Source organism: Ischnura elegans, chromosome 5, assembly GCF_921293095.1.
Source record: "Ischnura elegans chromosome 5, ioIscEleg1.1, whole genome shotgun sequence".
In the NCBI taxonomy this organism is placed as follows: Eukaryota; Metazoa; Arthropoda; class Insecta; order Odonata; family Coenagrionidae; genus Ischnura; species Ischnura elegans.
This window is the reverse complement of record NC_060250.1, coordinates 102,398,935-102,423,076: the sequence shown is the minus strand read 5'-3', so window position 1 is coordinate 102,423,076 and position 24,142 is coordinate 102,398,935. Positions and strand designations below refer to the sequence as shown.

Below are 24,142 nucleotides of genomic sequence, written 5' to 3'. Positions count from 1 at the left end.
ATAACCATTATGAGAAATTATTCAATTTTTTCTACCATTCTTTATCATTTAGTTCTACCTCTAATCTGAGTTGAGAATTGCTATGCATTCAATAGTTGGAGAACATAAATAATTGCAATTGGAACTGTAGGAAAAGTTTTTGTAACAGCTATTAAAAACCAAGTGAACACTATTGAAGCAGCTGTTCAGGATAAATGTACATTGTTATTATTCTCATCAATTATGCTCGAGTGGTTATTTTTTCACTGCAACATATTTAATAATTCCTAAAAATCAATCTCTTTTCTGCTTTCAGGACTCTAAATGATTCTGTCCTTGAGGCAATGGGCATCAAGGCAATGCCAGAATATGCGGACCCATATCACAAGCGGTGAGCAATTTCTCATATGTCTTATTATTGGTCATTTTAAGCTTAGCTTAAACTACTAAGATTTTTCCCAATAATCTAGTAGAACATTGCACATCATGCATCATGCATTAATTGCACAGAATTCCATATTTGTAGTTTAGTTTCATAATCAGTCATCTCTTCATTAATAAGTTATGTTTATGTAGGATGTACGAGTCGATGTCGTATATTTTTATGCTTTAATATTTTATATCTATCCCTCATCTCATGTAGACCCCATTGTAATTTATATCCTTCTCTTTACTTTCTGAAAAGCCTGTAATGTTCTGCAATAGTTGTTTTTTCTTTAATCAAACTAATAATAATAATAGTAATAATAATGTTCTTTATTAGTGACAAAAATCTTGACTATGGTTTTCAATTTGCTGATTTGTTGGTAAATATTTATAATCATAAAATCAAATACATTTTTGAGCCAAATATTCATTCAACATATTTCAAATTATTTATGATTGTCTATAGTAAGTTCCAGGCCAAATGAAAATTATTTTACCTAAGGCCGAATAATTATTTAAAAAAAATATTTTCAGCATAAAACACTACATTCTATTTCAATATCCTTCATTTCTTTTCATTCTCCGCTAGCATTTCTGACTATTTACTGATCTAATTTTGCCACCATTACCTCATTGTTTCTTTCTATTTGTGGTTCTCCATAATTAAAACCAAATTCTGCCTGGAAATGTTCACTTTGATCTCTCTATCATAATGCTACCATAATGTATACATTCTATTTAAGAAACAGTCACCTGGTATTTTGCAGATGACCAACACTTGTTGTCTTGGATGAATGTGTAGTCTTAAATGTATTTGGACTAGTTACTTTATTTTTATGAAAAATAGAATTTTATTTGGTAGATTGAGCCATTATCTTCTAATTATGATGTAATGCAAGCACATCTATTTTAAATTTCTGAACTATTTGCCTATATCTTTGCAGGCCATTGACAATGGGAGAAATTGGATGCTTCCTCAGCCACTACACCATCTGGTACAATGTAAGTTCTAAAATGTGCAGCATTTCTGGAGCAGTTTCGAATTTTTTTTTTGGGTTCATATCTGTCGAAGCATTGATGTGAGTGTTATTGGTTTCAACAGAGATACTGACATCAGCATAATTGCATAAATGTTGTCAGTTAAAGTTTCAAATATTTTTTCTATTTTATGATTGGTAAATTTTGATAGCTAATCAGAAATCCTAAATTTTTCCTAAATTATTAAACTTATTTAATTATAATAATAATGGCAATGCAATTAACTGTACAGATACTACACGAAAGGGGAAAATTATACAGTAATATATTTCATGTATGCATAAAATTAATGCTAGCCAGATACATAGAATGTAATTTCAGTTTTTTTGCTGCTAGTTTTCAAATGCAGCCTTAAAACTGGATTGTGTTGGCAATGAATGAGTTTTGTGGTATCTGGTGGTAATAATGATAATAATAATGTTTATTGCGCCTGTTGATTTGTGTACAAACATAAGAAATGTCTAATAAAAGTAGCAATACATAAGTTAACAAGTTAAGTATGAAACATATTTCGCTATACAATTACATAGTACAAAAAAATCACTAGGACATAAAGAAGAACATAGCAAAGCAAATAAACATGGTTTAATTTCAATAGCTGCAACAAAATTTTTAACTACAATATGTAGTTGAAGAAAATGTATCTCATTATTATTGAAAAATTATTAAGTACTTTGGATTTTGTTCAAGATATTCTTTTACTCTATCTTTTAAGATATTTAGAATATTAATATTATTTATCAAATGGCAATTTATTATAAGTAGACATTATAAAGTATAAAAAGCAGTTGATGGATAATAGTGGTTGTTGATTGATAATGACCTTTGATACATAAACTGCAGGAATATTGTTGGATACATACATAATTTCTGTTGAGTGTATGGATAATGAAATCTATGGATAACAGGAGAAAGATGAGAAAATGGTCAAACAAACATGGCCCAGCTTATAATATATAAATGACAATAATGGTTTCCAGCATTCTTTCTCCACTCCCACTTCATATATCCTCTGCCTCCTCCATCAAGCAGTTTTTCCTCATCAACCACAATGCGTAGCACTTTCTCAATCCTTATTCTCTCCATTCATCTCACCCTCTCCATTTTCTGCCATACCAATTCCAATGCAGTTGTATCATTTTTCCTATCAATATCAAGGGCTGGTCATAGTGGCTGGCAAAGAAAATGCCTGCCATGCTATGCCGGGAAAAAGTTATGGAGCGGCTAAATGCCAGTGGATTTCTGACACCATGTACGAAGGGGACTGATTTCTTAGGCATAGATTGTGACCGAAGTGGTCATCATGACCGCAGTGCTTAAAAAAAGAGTAATTAAAAATTTTTTTAAAGGATAATTCTCTGATTGTGAGTCATGGACCATTAATATGCAAAGATACTGATAAAGAAACTCCAAAGGCATCACAGGATATGTATACTAAAACACCTTGGCAGTTGACATGTTGCATGTATGTGCAATAGGCATTGAGTGGCATTCCAAAAATGAAGTCATAATAATTTATTTTGAGCAAAAATTCCATGGAGAAAAAATCATTTCAGAGATCTCTGGACATCAAAAATCTCCTAGAAATCCGGATTCAAATCCCTGTCAAGGCGAATGATTTTTTCTCTGTGGAAGTTTTGCACAATTTGTGCATTGCAGGTGACTCCGTAAAGTTTCCACATTAAATACGAGCATGTTTAGTTTTACCATGATAAATATTCATTATTTCATCTTGTCTGGGTATACTTTAAAAATGATGTATTTTCCTTGTTCATTTCAACTTGTTTCATTTCCCAGGTATTGGAACGTGGGCAGGAGGTTGTAATGGTGCTGGAGGACGACATACGTTTTGAGCCATACTTCCGACAAAAAGTTATGGGACTCTTGGAGGAAACACGGAGGCTTTCAATTGATTGGGATCTCATGTAAGATACATTCCATGCCTTTATTTTCTACATCTTGTAATTACAAGGCAATTGCATTCTCCCATGGATGATTAATGAAGAGCAAAAACATAGTTTTCATCAATTTGCAACAATAAAAAATATCAACAATACAAAAAAAAACTGGTCAATCTCAACACATTTTTATGATTTTTTCCAAGTCATGGAATGTCATTCATTGATATTCAAGGCTAATCACTTGCTCTACTGAGTGCCATATCCACATTGCCACCACATGCTACTGTTAGGTTGCTTAGGCTACACTCGTTGGCCCTTGCAATGCATCTGCGGTACGTCATATTCTTAGGATGTTCACAATGACTCAGACTGCTACCTAGTGGGCTGGAGTAAATGGGCCTTTAATCATCTTTTGTCTCATCAGCATGGGATCTAAGGAGCATTTGTTATTGCCTTGAAAATGCCAAAACTTCCTAGTTCACTTAGTGATTCAACCAAAAGGTTGATTTGGGTGAGGGTAGAGCTCACCCCAGAATTAGCCAGCAGCATTCGAATTGCACATATTCAGGGTGTAGGGGTCCACTCCTTTTCTTGGTCCACCTCACACTTCGAAGATTTTGATTTGGGGTGCCTAAAAGCCTGGGGAGTATATGTTGTTATTAAATATTATTTCTGTTATAATAATGAAATTTATCTGGAAGAGTGCAATTGCAATTTCTACTTATTTCTTTTTAAGTGCGCTTCAATACATTTACTGAGAAATTTATTATTTTCACAAAAATAAGGAAATGAAAAAGCTTTCTTGGGAAATCTTTTCAGTAAATTACATTTATTATTATGTAATATGATAAATGGTAGCAACTTTATGAAAATAATAATTATATTTTTTACTATTTCTATTTGTCATTTTTGCAAAGATATTCAATGAGTAGTGATGAAATTCAACATCTTATATGTTAATAGCTCTAATACATTTTCTTTATATTGGAGAATCAATCTCATTTTTTTCATGATAAGTTTGATTTGATATTTTCCAAATTTCAACATTATGCCCTATCCATGATATTTTCCCAATGTCTACAGATTTTGAACTTGTGATTGTCTTGGCATAGATCATGACCAAAATGGTATTTGTGACAACAGTACTTCAAAGGAGAATTAAATTCATTTTAGATTAATTTGGATTGATATTTGTGTGTGTCATGAACCAATACTACACGGCAGATAAAAGAACACTGATGACATTTCAGAAAATATGTACGTACATTTTCTAATACATTTTCTATATATTGGAGAATCAATCTCATTTTTTCATAATAAGTTTGATTTGATATTTTTCCAAATCTCAACATTATGCCCTATCCATGCTATTTTTCCAATGTTGACAGCTTTTTTGAATTTGTGATTGTTTAGGCATAGATCATGACCAAAATGGTATTTGTGACAACAGTACTTCAAAGGACAATTAAATTCATTTTAGATTAATTTGGATTGATATTTCTGAGTGTCATGAACCCATTCTACACGGCAGATAAAAGAACACTGATGACATTGCAGAAAATATGTACTTATATATTAAATCACTGAATAGGTCAACGTGTTTGCATAAGAGGATGTCTAATTCTTGGCTATTTTGACAAAACTCTCTATTTGCGCAGATACCTGGGTCGTAAGCGCCTTGCAGAGGCCGATGGAGAAGAGTGGGTCGAAGGTTCCAAGCACCTCGTCTGGGCTGGATATTCGTACTGGACCCTGGGGTACTTGCTGGCATCGAGTGGTGCACGGAAGTTGGTCGAGGGCCAACCCCTTGCCCGCCTCCTCCCTGTCGATGAGTACCTGCCCATCATGTCGGACAGACACCCGGAGGAGTTGTGGAAGGCGCACTTCTCCCCTAGGGACCTCCGAGTCATGTCAGCCGCACCCCTGCTCCTCTTCCCCACGCACTACACGGGAGAGCAGGGGTATGTTAGTGACACCGAGGATTCAATCACGGTGCCCTCTGTCTCACCACACCAAAGAGATGACCTCTGAGAGGATCCTGCATGTTGGAACATTTCTACTAGTATGGAGTTCCAGCCTGTCCTACCTTTGTGCCGGTCTTGTACAATATACAGGATTTGTGTAGAGAGCTGGGGCCTCATCTGATATTGAGGAACAGGCCATAGCCGAAAGGTCAAGCGCACACTAGGCTACTGGAGCCAGCCAATTCTGTTAGCCACCTTAGATCATGTATGCGAGCAGATACACCTAGTTATATTAGTTGAAAAACTTTTTGGGCTATGTCATCCGCATCAATTTTCGGGTGGCCCCAATGTTTTCCGACCAATGCTCATTGCTTTTTCAAGGGAATCCTTCAAATAGATTCCCTTGTAATAGCAAACCAGCATTGGTCAGGAAATGTTGAGGCAAACCAAAAATTGACACAGCAACATAGCCCAACAAGATTTTTAACTAACATGACAAGTACCCCCAAAAGTTTTAACAAAGAATCACCTTCACCACAGAGGCAGAATTCGGTTCCAAAATTGACTCTGATCATCATCATTATCATGAGCCATCCATCCAAAGATTGGTTTTTTACCCAGCTTTCCACTCAGTTCTCCTATCAGTTTATATTTTTGCACCTACACAATTCTTCAGTTTTGCATCCTTACTCACCTGCTACATATATCTCTTGCTTAGCCTCCCTTCACCATTTTCCCTCCATTTATCCCTAAGTGATTTCTTTATCAGGCCATCTTGTCTCATGATATGGCCAATTAAGTATGGCCAATCCGAACCGCTGATATCTCAACATATATATCTACAACTGAGAAGCCAAATCACTTTTTGCAGGTTTTCAGCTACCAGCTGTTTTTGGTTGTGCCTTTACAGCATAACTCCAGTGATACAAAGCTAGCTGATAGCTGAACACCCAATTACTCCTTATGAAAAAGTATGTTTCCTATATCTTTCCTTAGTATCTGCTGTTTACGTGATCAAAGGCAGCCACAGGTGGCCTATGTCAGCCTTATAACCATGGCCAATAAGGGTTGCCAGCAGTCAAGGCATCCATGCATGAGTGGCCACCATTCTTTTCCTCTGGTGGAAAATACTAGTTACAATCGGAACCTAAGTAGTGGGCAGAGACAGAGGCTAATTCTGCTTGTACCAATTCTTGCTACTTTTTGATTCTGAGCAAGTAAGTTAAGTAACAAGGATCGGTCTCAGGCCCAGCTTGTGGCCATGCACAGTGACTCAAGTAGCCAAGGGACAGAGCTTTTAAACTATGCATCCAAAATGTGGACTGCAGCTTGTGCTGCTGATTCAGTGTGTGCCAGCCTTAGCCCCAGTGAGCATCCTTAATTCATTTTCAATTCAGTCTTTTGGTGGATTGGTGAAATTAAGAATGGACGCAAAGAAAAGCCGCTCATTAAGATGATTTTCATTTTCCATGGCTGTTGAAAACATTGTTGCTGACATCCATTTTCTTTTGTGCTTTTTCAGTTTTCTTTCCAGATTTTCAATGAGTTTTGACAATTTTTTAGCCTGAATTTTTAGAAACTTTACCTCCCTTAGGGTAAAACAATGATGAAACCATCATTCAACATCAAGAAATATAGTATCAAAAGCAATATTTTAACAAGATATTCTTTACATTGTGAAAAAATATAATTCCTACAGTTAACTTATACTCTTGTGATTGGGTGCTTTCTTTGAACCTACGACTTACTTACTTAACTTACTTTATTGCTGGTATTTTTATCAGTGGATACACTGTATACGCTAGCCTAATATTGGAAATATCTTTTCTTAAACACAGAATTTTTGTCAATTTAAAGCACCTATTTTAACAGTTCTTCTGACAAATTTTTTTCTGAATCCATAATTCTATTATCAATATTAAATTCATGGTTGTTGTTGTTTACACTGTGAAAGATTTGCCAATTTTGTTTATGTTTAAATGACTTTTTATGAAATTGCAACCCTGAGGGAGAAAAAAAAGAATTTCACAAAGGCTTTGAAAAGTTTTCAAAATTCATTTTTGACCTAAATCATAATAATAATCTGATGAAAGACCTCAAAGAAAAATGTTTAGAAACTAGTTGTATGAATCCCATTTATAACATTTCCTCTGTTACTCTGGAACTGAGTTTTATATTGGTTAGTGTAGTAATGATGGCTCAAAAATTCATATTGTGTTAAGCGTATCTACCAAATATATGAGACAGTACTCACTGTGAAAAGTGTAATTAATGTGCCGAGTACTCTTCATAGAATGTGGTGGACCTTGATGCTACAGTAGCCTGTACTCAGATTCCTTGATACGAACTTCGTGGTCTTAAACGCACTCGTCATTTTGCAGAGTAATTTTCTAAACTTAGTAATGATCCTGAATACTAGGGCAGGGATTTACATCTTTCTTCCAAACACCCTCTCATTGTAATAGAAAATTCTGTATGCATTATTAATATTATTCCTCAACTGAATTGTTACAGACATTCAAAGCAGTGGATCTTTTTTTCTGTGGAATTAGGGAGATATGAATGAAAACTTTTTAGGTATGTAGAGAAACCTCTTATTGGGGATAACTACTGAATTTTGGGTTCAAGGAATTGTTCCAATTGCAGCGTTTTTGTGTGTTTGTTACATGACTCAACCTTAAGACTCTGAATCTAAGATTACTGGAGCAACATTGAGCACTAAATACTATGGAAGCATCCCATTTGCTCACCTTTGAAGCTCATTATATGTATATGTAAACTTTTGCTGAAGGAAAGTCTCCATGTGAAGATGTGCCTTAATTGCTGTGATAATAAGTACAGTGACAAATAAACCATGTAGTTGGATGTAGATGAGAGAATATTGTCTGCCAACAGTTATGAAATGTTGAGAGTATAAATGTTATGGTTTTTCATGTCAACCACAGTTTTTAACTAATTGAAAGTGTATCTACCTTTTTTCCTAATCATATTTGCAATGTGCAGTGTGCATTGTACATAAATGTGCAATTTTTATTTGTTGAAATACATTTTTGAGACAGCATTTCCACGCGAACTTTTCCCAATATCGGCAGCGATGAAATTTTGATTCCTGTGGTATGTTATAATTGCATTAATGCCATGTGTCTAAATAATATGTGCACCTTAAATCTTTTACTTCTTAGAAATGCTACATTCTATCTTTGTTGATTTTGCTTCAAGTTTTCTTCCCATAGAGACATCACTAGTAGTGAATGTGCTGGAAAATTTAGGAGCTATTGAATTATTAAAAATTAAAATTCTATAGAAGAGATAGGTACTTAATAACTCATATTATGAGTGCCAGGAAATGGCAACATAATAATTATCTCATTTACTTCACCCCCTATGACCGTAGTCCTATGAATGAAAACTATGCTATCCCTGGCTCTTCATGTTATCCCCTTTAAACAGTATGAGCAAGGCCAGCAGGGTGTGAGGAGAGTTCTGAGTTTTGGATGGTGCTCCCAAAACTTCGAGGGGGTACAGTTTTAAGATGACCCTCTTCTTATGAACTCGATTGCCAAAAAATATTTTCTGACTGCAGTGTTGACCATTAATACCTTTTTGGGGCTCAATATACCTTCATCAATGCCATGTTTTGTCAAAACCGGTGCCTGAAGTAAATTATGAATCCACGTCTTGCTAGTAATTTTTGTTCAATGAATTTTAGAACCGTCCTGAAAACTTCAGCAACAAAACGCCATTAGGGATAAAAGACTACCATAGGTAGGATATGTAAAGTTCAGGCAATCTAACTCACAAGAGATATGTCATCTTTCAATTGTGGAGTAATCAGGCTTATCAAAGGGAAGGGAGTTAAACTATGATCTGCGCATCAGGTATTTTAGAGGATGAGAGAAATTAGAAGAATGAAGCAGCTATATAAAGAAAACTATTCATATAAGTTTTCAACCTGCATTTTTCATATTCTGCAAATGACTAACTAATTATTTACCTCAGTTCAAAATCCAAGATTTTGGTCAATATAATGCATTCTACTCTCCAACAACAACATCTCTCTCTTATCCATGTTGCATATGGGTGTGTGAATTAAGAGATGTTTTACATGATGGAGGTTTGTTTAATGTAGGCATTTAAAAAATAAATGTGTAGTCAATTTGAGTGAAGTGTTTAAAATGTTTATATTTGTTGTAATTCCTGGTACAATACGTAGCGTTGATGGCATAAAAGAAATTCTCATGTTCCTAAAAATTGAAATGGGTGTATGTACTTCCTAATGAAAATTCTCTCTCAATGTAAACATTGTAGAGCTACAGTTTTTATGTCAATCATCGTCCATTTATCCCAACATGTTATGTATACAGTCAGTTTTCAGCATTCATATCCTGAAAATGTCATGGATATATGTATATGTGCCATATTCATTAAAACCTAGTCTTAATATGCCTGTAGTGAATGTACTACATTCTTCAATAGATCACTGTATGTTTTTCTTTTAATTAAAAAAATTGCATTATAATTTCCTAAACTTTCAAATCAAATGATTGAAAAGGAATGAAATTGGCTCATTGCCTGCTAGATATGCCAAAATTATCAAACCAAGTAATTCAAGTAGAAGAATAAATTACTTATTATGTTACAAAAATGGCTATAAAATATCTAGTTGTGGGATTATAATTTAGATTAAATAATATTATTACCTTTTATCCATGTTCTACTTCTATGTACTAAGTATGTACGTCATATTTTTTTTCATGTGAACCTATATGTATTAGTTGTATCCTCCAAATGAACACAAGTATGACCAAATCAGGTGATCAATGACACTAATATCAAGTTATTCCTGTTTTTACTTGTAATAATTGTTTCTATGTTCATTGTGCAACAATCAGAATATATATGCATTTCTGAAATGTACAGTTCTATGTGTGCTGAAGTACCTTTTCGTAAACTTTGATGGAAACAAAAATGTTTTTTTGTTTTCCTTTTCAATGTATGTCTGGTGCAGCGTTTGATACTTTATCACAAAATATGTTGATGTGAATTTTATCATTTTATATTAAATTTATTTTTATGTTGCTGTTACAAAAAAATATGGAAGTTACATTGTATCATGTGAACTTGGTTTGTATATCTTTAACATGCCAATATTGGTGCTAGAAGATTGATCTTAGATTACTGTTTGAGTATGTACTCATATTTTATATTACCATGTATCAGTAAAGATTTTTACATTTTTAAAATATTTTACTTTTATTTAACAAATCTTTTGTCTCCAACTATCCTTAATTCAAAATTATAATTTATATTATAATGATAACTATACTCAGGGGATGATGAAATTGGACAACTTAGAATTTTTTTTATTCATCTGAGGGCTCCTTAAATCCCTAATCAGTGGTGTAGCTAGGAATTTCATTTGGGAGGGGGATGGAGTATGGGGGAAATTAAAAAAAGGGTACAAAATAGAGGGTTACTAGCCAATTTTAACACATTTCTGTGAAATATGATTTTTGTTGATGATGAAATCTTTTGTAAATTCATGATTTAAAAAAAATGCATTTTGTTGTCTTTTATGGTGAAGCAAAGTATTGTTTTTATACCTTGGGGTGGGTCCCCCTCACTACACCATTGTCCCTAATGCAGACGATGAAGCACACATTCATCCCAGAGTTGAAGTCTTCAGCAGAGATATTCAGTATATTATCTTTTTACTGTGTGATTCTAATGAGAGACTTTGCAATTTCCTGGTGTAATTTCAACCCTCCAAAGTAGAGTACCTCATATGAGTTCCTCTGATGCTCTTGTTGGCCCATCGTTGGGGAATCGTTGGTTGGGATATTGTTGGCGAGGTGGCCAAATCATACCATGGGCCAACCGCAGTGTCCCACCATCTGCCAACATAGGGCCAACCAAAAATGTTACTTGGAAAGCCTATATCATACTACTTATGGAATAATTTATATAAATAGAATGCTGATTTTAGGATAAACAGGATACTAAGTTATGGGTTTTAAACTTATGCTAACACTTTTCATAATCGAAAAAACTTCATTTGTTAAAGAAATATTTAGTAAATTCATTATTTTTCAATGTTTTGTTTTCTTTTATGAAGGAAAATAATTGTGTTTTTATATTTTAAGCTGGCTAAGCCACTGTTTTAGGAAAGTATAGGTAAGGAATGACATCAAATATTCTCATTTTGACACAAGCTTCTTATGCTGCATGAGCACCAAAGGTGGTATAACAGAGTACTATGCAAGTTATACTGCTACGAGTCAACTGTTAAAATTTGGTGAGTATTTAATAACAGCTGAACAGCTGATAACAGATTTTCTTGTAAATAGAAAAAAGTTTTACAACTTCAAGTGACTTGCTGTCAAAGATGCAATGCATTTTTTTGTATTGGCAAGAGTAATATACTTTTTGTGGGGGAATCGAGCCTACAGCCTGCTTTGGTGGAGAAGTGTACATTAAGGGACAAATTTAAAATGTAATTATATAGCCAAAACTCAAATGCTGCATGCATGAAACAAACTTTTTCCATTCAAAGTCCACACAATCTGACATTTATTAATAGGTCTTATTTTTTGTCAAGGTAGCTTGATGAATAAATTACTGATAACAGAGTTTTTTCTGGCATTTTTATCCAGCACGTAGCAATTTGTATGAAAATATGTTTCTTTCTTACGACCATGGTTTTGCATAATTTTATAAATGTAAATGATTTTCAAATTATGGCCTTATAATGTTATTTCTCCTCATAACTTAGAAGTGCCAAGGATGGAAACAATTTTTATAGGTAAATACCTCAGTAGCCTTAGTAGTAATACCGTATAAGTAGAATACCTTAATAAATATTCTGAAATGATGGAATAATAACATGTAAGTGCTGAAAGTTAGACCTCGATTTTGTATTTGCTCTGGATGTTTGTCGGCCAGGACATATAAGGAACCCATAAGAAAAGACTAACCTGATTATTCATAAGCACCTGCCTTACTTTTTCCTTCCAGCTTACCTCAATGACTTATTATGTGATGGCAGGAGAATTATGACAATGAGACTCAGTGGCAGATTGGCGGGGGCACAAGGGTCCGACAGGTCTTCTCATATTTTAGATCAAAAACAAAATACAGCAATTACTGTAGAAAATATTATCTATATTTTTATATGAAATTTATTAAACATTAAAGTAAATGATTGAGGCTCCATAATACACAAAATAAATCGAACATAATGATAACCATATTAAAAATCTTGTCTATTTTTTAAGTGTCTGGGCCTACCCCCTGAATATGCCTTTGATGAGGCCTGTGCTAACATAAAACTGTCATAATGTAATGTATAATATGTATAATTTCTGACATTACAGCACTTCAAAAGAGCTCAATCACAAACACCGGATACACTATCTATAAGGTATTATTCCTAAGATACCGATTTCCAATTCAGTCTTATCATTTAAAATATATATCCTGCAAGGAATTCTGACATGCACTACTCCCCCGTTCGACTGCTGCCCGTTGAATGGATCGGGAGTGAGTCATGGTGAAAAAGTAACAATTGAGTTGAAACAATTAAGAGCTACTTGCAACATAATTTATAATCTAGAGAAAAAATATGGCTTTTATGGGCTAGTGGCTGAGAAATCTCGCAATTACCCAGAAGATCCAAGTTCAATTCCCCCCACGGGAACAATTTTTCAAATTAAATATTAATATTCTTTGTATTTTACCCTTCTCATCGAAAAAAATGCAAAAATTTTACTTCAACTTGATTAAATTTTATGATTCGTTATTTATTAACATTGAATTTTCAGTGAAAATTCACTTTCCATTCAATTTTGCTCTGTTAGCCAAAAAATATAGTAATTTTTCTTAAACTTGGTTTAAATTCCATCATAAATTCATTAAACTTTATGGTTCCATGCTCTGAGGTACACAGTCACTTTCAAAAGTTTTAGGACTAAGTTTGTGGTGCCACTTCTGCTCCACAAGGAAATTTAGTTTCCCTTACTACTGTTGTCTTTGTCTACCCAGCGCAAATATTTCATTCGCTCGAGAAGATATATGCACTCAGAGGGAGAAATTACTTGCAAATCAATCATTCTGCTTCAATTAATTTTGGATTTACCCAGTGAGAAATGGGTGGTGGAATCCACGTGGAACCCACGTGGAGAATTAACGTGGATACCACGTGTTTTTGGTCGTGGAATCAACGTGGAACCCACGTGGAAATTTGGTGGAAAAATTAAAACAGCAGTTGGTGCTGTCCTAAAACCATTAAAACCTCAACCACTCTATATCTAAACCTTCTATATATGTGTCTACGATTTTTCATGTGCTCTCATGGCTGCCTTTCCACGAATTATATAAAAATAGAATGTGCGATACATTTTCACATAACTAGCGTGGTTTCAGGATGATAAATGACGCAATGTCACCAGAGAGTTAAGTTCCACAAATTAGAAATTCTGTTTAACATTTTATGATAATCACCACAAATCCACTTGAAATCAACGTGGATTCCACGTGGGTCCAACCACTCAATATCCACCACCACCAAATATCCACCACTCAACGTGGATTCCACGTGGGTTCCACGTGGATTCCACCACCCATTTCTCACTGGGTAGTGATTATTTCCTGTGCAGTTACTGCGAACTTACCCAGATTTGCCGGTTAGTTTTAACTATTTGATAGACTTTGTTTACTACACACTCACATCGGTTTCCTCTGTTGTCCTGTAAGGCTTGAAAACTTATTTGTGCCTTTGTGAAGTATGCAGATTTTGTGATCATTGATATTGGTTACTATACCTTTCCTCGTCCTGTTGGTCCTCTTCCTATTGGTTACTTTACCTTGTCCTCCAGCTGCTATGAATCCATTTAATTAATGTCATATTTTACCTCCATTTCCTCAAATTCAAACTTTAAGAACCTAGACATAAATGGGTGTTTGGGTCATTCCTGTGTATCTCCACTGATCCATCCAAGTAGATACATTCTTACAAACTTTGATATATTTTATTCCATCAAAAATTCACATAGTTCTGAACAAGGTTTTGTCATGTATGTGTTTCTAAATGAAACAAAACGTCCGTGATGTTTTACTTTGCTCCCAGTGCATTCCGAGTGACGACGACACTGACTAGTTCTGAAAACGTTGACTCTAACTCCCATAACAGCAGCCACTTTGTTGAACTTGACTGCGTTCACGACTGCTCATGTGGAATATGTACAGGCAAAAAATATACATCAGAAGTTACTACAATCACTACATGAAAATATGCATGTATTTTAATGAGACAAAAATTGCAATTTACTATTTTAAATTAACTATCCCTTGTAGATGCTACTTCTCAAAGTTATAATCGCAAAGAAAGCATGAAGGATCAAGTATAATTTCATAATTAACAAGCATTTTAGAGAAAGCCTTTATTTTTTCCTTCTCTTTCAAAGATTAGGGGATTTTTTTCAACACAGGGCCGTTATGTGATCTGAATGAAATAACCGTGAGTTGTGCCTACCCTATGCAACATTCAAAGGCCAAGGTAAGTTAACAACCACAATGCAACAATATTGCAATTCGATAAAAAGAATTAGGTATCCCTTAAGGTAACTCAAGGTAACAGTAGCATTTTAAGGTAAAAAGGCAAATTAATGAATACTCAAATACATAAGTTAATTCTGGGAGACAATTTGTTACCAACATATGACTATATAGTCATAAAGAAGGCATGAAGCATCAAATTAATTTTCACCAATAATGTGTATTCTAAAGAAAGGAATTAACCGATTGATTTCCCAAGCAGCAAAAATTATAGAAAAATGATTTTTAAATAATTTCAAATAATTTGAAAATGTCATAAGGTGGCTAAATTCATGACTCTCTCAAGATTTTAAAATAATTTATTAGCTGTTACTCTTTTAAAATTCAGCATCAAATCATTCAATTTTGTTGATTACATATACACTGATAAGTAGGAAATATTGAATTATTTTATTGCTTGAAAGTAATTTTTTTTTTTATAGAAAAATAATGTGTAGATATTATTTCAAAATTATTTTGAAATAATTGTAAAACCTTTATATAAATTCCCATTGGTACATAATCTTAGTCATATCAAAGTGTTAAAATAAACCAGTGTAAGAGTTCTCATACTTTCAAGGTGACACTGAGGTGACCAACAGCTGTAGCCATGCATAGAACAATCGATTGAACCATATTAGGTATATTGAAAGTAAAATACCTATAATTAGCTAATTTTTAAAATACCGGAACTAAATCTATTTCAATTCTATCATTAATTTATGTTTCAATAAAGATGTTTCTTTTAAGGTTGATTGTTATGCCAAAAACATCACATTATAAAACCATTATTTTTTTACAGAAAATGTTATTTCTTTTTATTGATTTTTTAAGCTGAAAACATTCATTTTGATGTTATGTTTTCCTGCAAAAATGGACAATTATTTATGTAAATCGTCTGTACTGCACTTAAAGTACAGTAGATTCCATTTAATGGGTCCACCGGTTACTTGGGCCAGCCGCTTAATTGGGGCAGATCTTAAAGAACAGAACCCAATAGAGGAATATCTCAGAGCATTCTCCGCTTAATTGGGACAGCATGCCGCTTTATTGGGCCACGAGTCGGCGACAGAGACTCCATACTCGCAACGAAATTAAAATTTTTTGTTTTCAGAATACTTTTTTTTTCCTCCTTTGATTTACTCTTATTTTTCACAAATGTTCCTATTCTTGCCCTATTTTGAAAGCTCTTATTTTTATACTATCCACAAGAGGATAGGACTTATTAAAAGACATTCGTTCAACGTCGCCCGTGGCTGTGAAAAATATTTTTAACAAAAATGTTATAATTCTTAAAAATGATAATAAATTAACTAAACTCATTCATTTATTAATCAAATTAATAGTTTAATAAACTGATGTTGCATTATAAACATTCATTAGTCTTCTTTCTACCATTTCAAAGTTTTTTATGCCCATATACAAGAGAGTACGCCTAATTGGGGCAGCCGCTTAGTTGGGGTAAAGTGCACAAGTCCCGATATGTCCCAATTAACTGGAATTTACTGTATTACAGATTTTTTTGGCGACATTTTTTGCCAAAAATGAATCCCTTTACCGAAAGAGTGCTTGGATTTCGCTGTTTTTGGAACTTCTTGGGAAGTCTCTCAAGGGTCATCACCAATTACTGTTAAATTTAGCTAGGTGATAGGAAATGGGTACTCATGTAGTAGGTTCTGCTTCAGGTGCCGAGCTCATAACTTTTCAAGATATTAGCCACGGTATGCACAAGAAAAAAATTCCTAAATCTATGCAGCCCACAGCACAACAAAACACACTCATTGTCAGTGCTCTTCATCCTAGCAACGGAGTAAAAGGGGTTGGTGTTCTGTTGGTTCCATAAAGGCATTTTTTCTGTTACAGTGAAACCTCTATACAACGAACCCCTATACAACGAAATTTTAAGAAAACCCCTCTATTTCGAAGTTAATGGCCCGGTCCCGGTTCCTTCCAATGGATAATGCACGCAAAAAAACCTCGCGTAACGAACCTCTCTAACTACGAAAACTCCGTACAACGAAGTCCACACTTGGGCCCAAAACAGGAAAAGTGCCCCTCTAGAACGAATTATTGAGAATAAACGCAGTATTTTACATATTATAATTTTTCCTTAGATATTTACGTAATAAGCAGGAAGTAGAACTACAGCGGAGGGTGCCGTTGACGTGTCTGCTAAGGCAATGAAGATAGTATCGACGGCAACATCGGAAAAGGCGCAAGCTCAAACGAGCCCTTGGATTCACATGCATATTTTCTAAACGCGTGAGAGTGTAACACGGCCCCGATAAGTCATACTATGTAGAACTGGCTCGCCACCATCTGCTTGTCTCGTATCAACTCACTCTGCGACCCCTGTTCCGAAAGTACGTATCAAATGTCTCTTCGGAGTTGTTGCGAGCGAAGTTGGGAGGGGAGTTGCCTTTTTCTACGTATCAAATGTCTCTTCGGAGTTGTTGCGAGCGAAGTTGGGAGGGGAGTTGCCTTTTTCTCCCCCTCCCCCCCAGGTAGCTGGAGGGTGAGAGCGGGTCGGATGACTAATGGACCGAGAGGGGCGGGGGCGTAAGAGTGGCAGCCGGCCAGCTGTAACCCAGTACAGAAAGGTAACCTGAGAAGATTTCTTCGTAATGTGATCTTGCTCGGTGAAGGCCATAGTCAACTAAGATAACTACTGATTACTCATCCACTCCTCTATCACCCTTCTCAGCTAACGGGGAGCGAAGCATTGGCTTTATTTGTACCTACTTTTTCTTATGGTGGGAACCGTCGGAGTTGACAATGTATGTTTACTATGGCGAAGTATTCAAAACTTCATTGGTTGGTGTTCACTGGATTTGGATTCCACGCCGATTGCCAAGAAATTTAATACTTGTGACACGGATTGGGCGAATATGTTGCGGAAGACAGGTAAGACTGAAAGCATTTTAGTTGATGATTCTCTACCAATATTTCTATTACGTCATGAAATTATTTTGCCCTTTAAAATCGATTGAGTGATCACTGATGTTTTGAAGTATTGCATCTCGTAAAGTAATTCATCTGTTGCAATTGTATAATAATTAAAGGCAATTTATTCACAATTTTGAATAAAATTATCAGTGATCCTTCAAGATATAGCATTTTAACTACGTTTTTGATAACAAAATATTGGTACTCAAAAACTGCAGCTCCACTTTCACGGCTAATTATTACGTTCTAGCGCTTTATCCTATTCCCTTCCGTAAATTCCCATCACCTTTGGCAATAAACCTCTTCCGTACCTTTACCCTACCCTTTCTCCTAGTGACATGGTATGACGAATGGCCTGAGGTGCCTTGCCTATCACATCATACCTTTCCTCTTCCCGTCCCCCATTCCAACCCGCCACGTCCCTCCAGCGCATCCGTTCCCCACTTGACCAGTCACCAACTCCGACCAACCAAATTTTCATGCATGGTACATACCTGATGGCATCGCTCAGCAATGTCAAGTAACGTACAAGAATTTATCTTTTACGTTACTTGACATCTTTTACGTTTTGCTCAAAACCATATATTTTTTATCTATCGAGGAATCACTGATGATATAAAAAATTTGGCTAGTCTTCACCTTATTTTATCTTCATCGCAATGGATTCAGTAGTAACAAAGATGCGACTCTTCAGACTCGAATATCTTTCCTGTGTGCGAGGACAATTGAAGTCTGGAACTCATTCCCTGTTCGCTTTACTGATTATTAGGAGCTGAGAAAATATAGGAATAGTCTGTCCTAGTCTGCTTTAGTCATTACCTGTGGAAACGGCTGCACGAGTTGATTGTGACAACAGGACTTGCTTCTACGGTACGAACTGGAAAATATTTTGAGATTATTCTTTCTTAATTTTTCTATAAATTGAGTATTTTTCTGTTATTTTTATTCCTTCCTTATTATTATAATTATTCCTTAACTGTAAAATGGCCAATACCACCAAAAAACGCCGACAACTCTCCATTGAAACGAAGTTGCAAATTTTGGAATCGGTCGACACTGGAGAGAAAGAAACGGCAATTGCGGAGAGATTTAACATTCCGGCATCCACACTTTCCACTGGTCCGGAAAGGAAGAGGTCTCGGTCATGCAAAAATGACGAATTAGACAGGAAAGTATTTGAGTGGTTTACGGAAGTGAGAAGTGCCAATATCCCGTTATCTGGGTCCATCCTACAGGACCGGGCGAAAACAATAGCCCTAAAATTAGGGATAGATGATTTCCACTCCTCTAATGGATGGCTCTCAAGATTTAAGCGTCGGTGGAATTTGACGACTCTCAGGGTATGTGGGGAGGAAGCAGCAGTCGACGTGGCCGTGGTGGAGGAGTGGAAGAAAAATTTGCCTTCCTTGGTGGCTGGGTATGATCCCAAAGACATTTTTAACGCCGATGAGTCTGGCTTCTTCTATAATCTCCTTCCGGACTCCACGTTAGCTACCAAGGGAGAAATTTGCCATGGGGGCAAACGAAGTAAAGAAAGATTGACCGTTCTTTTCTGCACTAACAGTGACGGGTCAGAAAAGTTGAAGCCTTTCGTGATTGGTAAATTTGCTAGTCCGAGGTGCTTCAAGCATGTTAAAAAATTGCCATGCCGTTATGGGAATAACAAAAGTGCGTGGATGACGGCAATTTTATTTAGAGAGTGGCTCGCATCACTTGACGCAGTCATGGGGGGTAAAAATAGAAAAATTCCTCTTTTCCTTGACGGCTGCACCGCTCACAAACACATCAGATATGAAACTGAGAAACGTGAAAGTCGTACATTTTCCCCCTAATTGCACGAGCAAAGTGCAACCACTCGATCAGGGGATTATTTCCCTCGTGAAGAGGGCATATAGAAGGCAGCTGGTTGAATATCTTCTACCTAGAATAGGAAACACGGAAGACATCAAGTAACTGAAGTGGAACATCCTGCAAGCCATTCAGCGTCTCCGTGTTGCATGGGATGGAGTAGAGAAGAGCGCAATCACGAATTGCTTCAGGAGGGCAGGCTTTCCCGGAGAGATGGACTTCCAAGACGACCCACAGCCGGAGTAGAGGGAGGAATGGGGCGAAGTCGCACAATTGGTAAACATTGAAGGGGTATCTTTCGAAGACTTTGCAAACATTGATGATGATCTCGCTGTTTTTGGCAAGAATGAGGATCCTGAAATAATCACAGAGACGCAGGATGTGAGCGATGAAGAGAGAGAAGAGTCCAGCAATTGCGTAGTGCGCCCCAGTTGGAAGGAAGTGGTGGACGCAGTAGATGTTTTGGAGCGAGTTTTTATTACTTCAGAAGATGGAATAGAAAATTTGAAAATTCTGCGGCAGGTTGAGCAAGCAGCCAGTAAAGAAATGAGAAAAAGGATGAGGCAGACAACTTTGCAAAACTATTTTAAATAGAATAATTTTGGATTAAAAAACTTAAAAACAGATACCGTCTCTTATTTATTAAAAATATTATTTAAACCCATTTTTTTCGAAATTTGTTTAAACTTCATGAAATGTCCTCATTTGCAAAGAATATGGAATGTTTCGGCTGAGGTAAGTCTCAAGAGAGCTGTCTGTATGTACAGCGAGGACAGTAGACGATGTTGTATTTATATTTGTGAGGAGGTAAGTGAAGGAGAGATAAATCGAAAGGCAGATTACTAATACATGAATTTTGTCCTCCTTCTGGGTGTGTCAAATAAGTTGGGTTACTTGAAGAGCGGCAGACCACAGGGTCACGCACTGTCGGAGACGCATGAGATTTTGGTTAGGGGAAGGGGAATCACTGAGGAGAGGGATGGCTCCCCGAAGAAACGTGGAAGGGGAGGGGAGATAACAGCAGCATTGTAGAGAAACAGTCGCCTAAGTGCGTAGTTCTTCTTCCTTTCAGAGGGGAAATGTTATTGAATAATAGACATTTTGGTATGAAATGTTTGGGAGTGGTTAGTTGTAAATCCACTCCTTTCCTCCTCATTTCAGTGCGTGCGTGGGGTTAGACTTCTTGCTGTGTCCAACTGGAAACATCTCCACTCCAAATTGTTAGCATGAAATATTACCAGTGCAACTAGAGTTTTCAGATTATCGATCTTCGCCTGGTTTGGGCAGAAGTCCTTCAAGTGTCATAAAAGACGCGAAAAGGAGTGGGATCAGGTTCTTTCACGTGTTTTTATTCTCTGCTAACGTAACGTAACTGATTGCTAACGTAAGTCGTATTGAATTGGTTAGATAGTGCTTTAGTGACTAATTATCCCAGTTTAATAGTTATGGCCTGCAAATGGCACATACGAGAGATACGTTCGGTAAAGGACTGAAAAACCACAAACCTCGCTTAAAATTGACTAACAATAAGTATGAAGAGGTGAACTGGATGAATTCCCAGCGATTCCAACTGTCCTTATACTCGGGGAATACTTTGTTGTTGTTTTTTGTCTATCAGTGGGTAAAGTAATTGCGTAAGCTTGGTTTCGCTGAGCGTATGACTGATGACGGTTCCGGGATTTCCTTCCTTACCTTCCCATTCTATCCTCTCCCGAGGGCGTCGGCGGGCTCCTTTGTCGCGACGACCTCCTCCTTTTCCCTACCTTTTTACCACCCCCTCCTTGGGTAACTCGGGCGTATAAGTCTCGGACTTGGTTCTCGGGCTAAAGTTGAAACCGTATGGAGATTTTTAGTCTCTCCTAAACACTGGATGAAAGGCGACAAAGCGTGGATTCAAATATTATCCTGGCTTACTCGAGGATAGTACTGCGTTTTGGCACCGAGGAATGGGTGTACCAGCGGAATACTGATCGTGTCCAGCTTCTATTAAGTCATACCTGAGAGGAGAATCGGTCATACTGAATGCATTATCATCTGAGATTGCCATTGTTACTTCGATTGCCGACTTCCACGATTTTACACGTGGTAACTAACACGCCCCACCTAACTTCCATCGTCGTTTATAGATATTAGTACATACCGGTCACGAACATAGATATTTACCGGAATTTCAGTAGGATGCCAACAATGCACTTTATTTCGTAAGTCTTTGGGCAATATTGCTCTTTCAGGCAAATTTGCTGCACAAAACTGCCATTTGATATCGACTTCAATTATTACACTCAAAGAATAATGCCGACTAGATACTCAGGAAAATTATGGATCACTCTTTAAGACGTGATCCTTTGACATTAATTAAAAAAAAATGTTTATCATCACTCTAGGGAAGGTTTTAATGGCGAATGAAGCAAGATTGATAAATTTACTCGACTTGCAGCGTAAAGCACACGGAACACTTTGTGCCCCTGCGAAGACGCAACCCGCTCGTTACCCCTATACAACGAAACCCTCTACAGCGAAGTCATGATTTTCCCGGTCCCCTCAAATTCGTTGTACGGAGGTTTTACTGTACTTCCCATTCCTAATACATCAAAAATTATTGACCCTCAGTACTCCTCATACTAGCAATGGAGTAAAAGGGGCTGTTGGTGTTCTGCTGGTTTCATAAAAAATTTTTTCTGTTAATTTCCGTCACTAATTTCTCAAAAATTATTGAGCGATGGTGGCTGAAACCAAAACTACACCTCATGGGTATTCACTTTTAATCACCGAGCAAAATTTGAATGAGATTTGGTGGTGACCCCCGAGGGTCCTTCTTTGTCAATCCTAATCATCCTTTCGTTATACAACAGAAAGTTTTTCACCTGTAATGTGGTGCTCATATGCATCGTCCCCAACCCAACATTACCATTTCTTGAACCTGCATGCATCATTCTGTTGTCTCCACTCCAAAAGTCTCCTTCAACTCACTTCATTTCCCTTATTCCTAATACATAAGGGTTCATTCTTCTCATAAAAGGTGTTTCTGTTTAAAGTAAGTATTCAATTTAAGTTCTCCAGCCTAGCACATGCATGAAGTAATCTCACTTTCCATGTTCCTATCCTTAACATTCTATCACATTTGGCAGATAAATACATCCCTTTGAGTATTCCTTGCTTTGAGAACTGAATGGATGACTAGCTTACCTTAGGGATATTTGATAACACTACCAATCCTTTATATCAATGATTGTAGTAGCTGCAACCTCTCAGAATAACAATGCAGTGGATGTCTCCCTTGCTTGCCACATAGCAGTGCTACATCCTTCTAAGTAATTATTACAACACCTACAGTGATATGGCTGTCATTGTACTGGCCACCATGGTCACCTTAAAGCTCACGTAACTCACTCCAAGAAGACTGCCCACTCTTCCAGGTGTTGGGAAGCATAATAGTTGGCAGCTCTCTGTCAGCAATTCACAGCTACTTCAGAGGTTTCAGAGTCATGACTTACCTCACACAACAAACCCCTGGACGCCTTCACTTTTTTCCACGACTGATTATTCAAACAAATTAAATTTCAGAAATCAAATAAATTTGCTAACACCTCTTCAGGTATCAATCAAGTCCTAACCTAGTGGATGGCTGCTTTAAGCCTAGCAGCAAGATACTTGATAATATCAGATTAAATGTGTAGAGCACATATTTTGTACTGGATAAATGCATTGTCACCATGCATTGTTTTATAAATATATCTTAAAGAAATTCAAGTATTTACAGAAAGTGTAGCCCATTGGAACATAGGGCTTGCAGGCAGGTAAATATTACCAAACCATGCTATACATATTTAAGAGCCGAGACATGGTTAAAAAATTTAGTGGATGTGATTGAATATCACCAATACATACTATTTATGTACCAGTAATAATATGTAGGGAGGTAATATAGAAAACAAAAAGTGAAAGAAATACAGTGGGGTAATTTATTCTAATCCTAAATTGTATGAATCCTGTAGATGGAAGGGAAGGATAAGGACAAAAAGAATCTTACCCATTCAGGCATTCTATAGTAAAATTAAAATGAGAAGACAACGGTATCACCTGCTTGCCATTGGTTATCATGAGAGACTGTGTGATTTGGTTCACTGAATTATTCATGGAAACCTTTCATTGAGATAAATATTTGCCCTAAGAGTGAACAACAGTACTCCACACATAAGGTACAGTAGTTGCTAAGAAGCAGTGTCCTGCACGGAATGAGTTTGTATAGTCAAACTTATCAGCAAAAGGATTCAGGATGTAGATTCTTTAAGGACTTTATTTTATTTATTTAATCAGCACCAAAACAGAATTAAGGCCCTTTTAATAATTTTATAACAATAATTAGTGAACTCAAATACATAACAGGAATAAATTATGGAAATTAATAAAGCAATGGAGATAAATCAGATGGAAATTAACTAGTATTTG

At 36.3% G+C, this 24,142-nt stretch overlaps 2 protein-coding genes across 2 annotated transcripts; both read left to right on the top strand.

Moving 5' to 3' along the window:
- The first annotated feature begins 298 nt into the window (after positions 1-298).
- Positions 299-10,551, top strand: LOC124159349 (glycosyltransferase 25 family member-like). Its single transcript, XM_046535105.1, has 4 exons — positions 299-370; positions 1,350-1,407; positions 3,241-3,368; positions 5,003-10,551. Exons 1-4 carry the CDS (start codon positions 324-326, stop codon positions 5,373-5,375), a joined length of 606 nt encoding a protein of 201 aa, XP_046391061.1. The 5' UTR covers positions 299-323; the 3' UTR covers positions 5,376-10,551.
- Positions 10,552-18,828: 8,277 nt separating this feature from the next.
- Positions 18,829-20,871, top strand: LOC124159755 (tigger transposable element-derived protein 6-like). Its single transcript, XM_046535667.1, has 3 exons — positions 18,829-19,444; positions 19,998-20,231; positions 20,855-20,871. The coding sequence occupies exons 1-3, from the start codon at positions 18,829-18,831 to the stop codon at positions 20,869-20,871; spliced, it is 867 nt and encodes a 288-aa protein (XP_046391623.1).
- Positions 20,872-24,142: the final 3,271 nt, after the last annotated feature.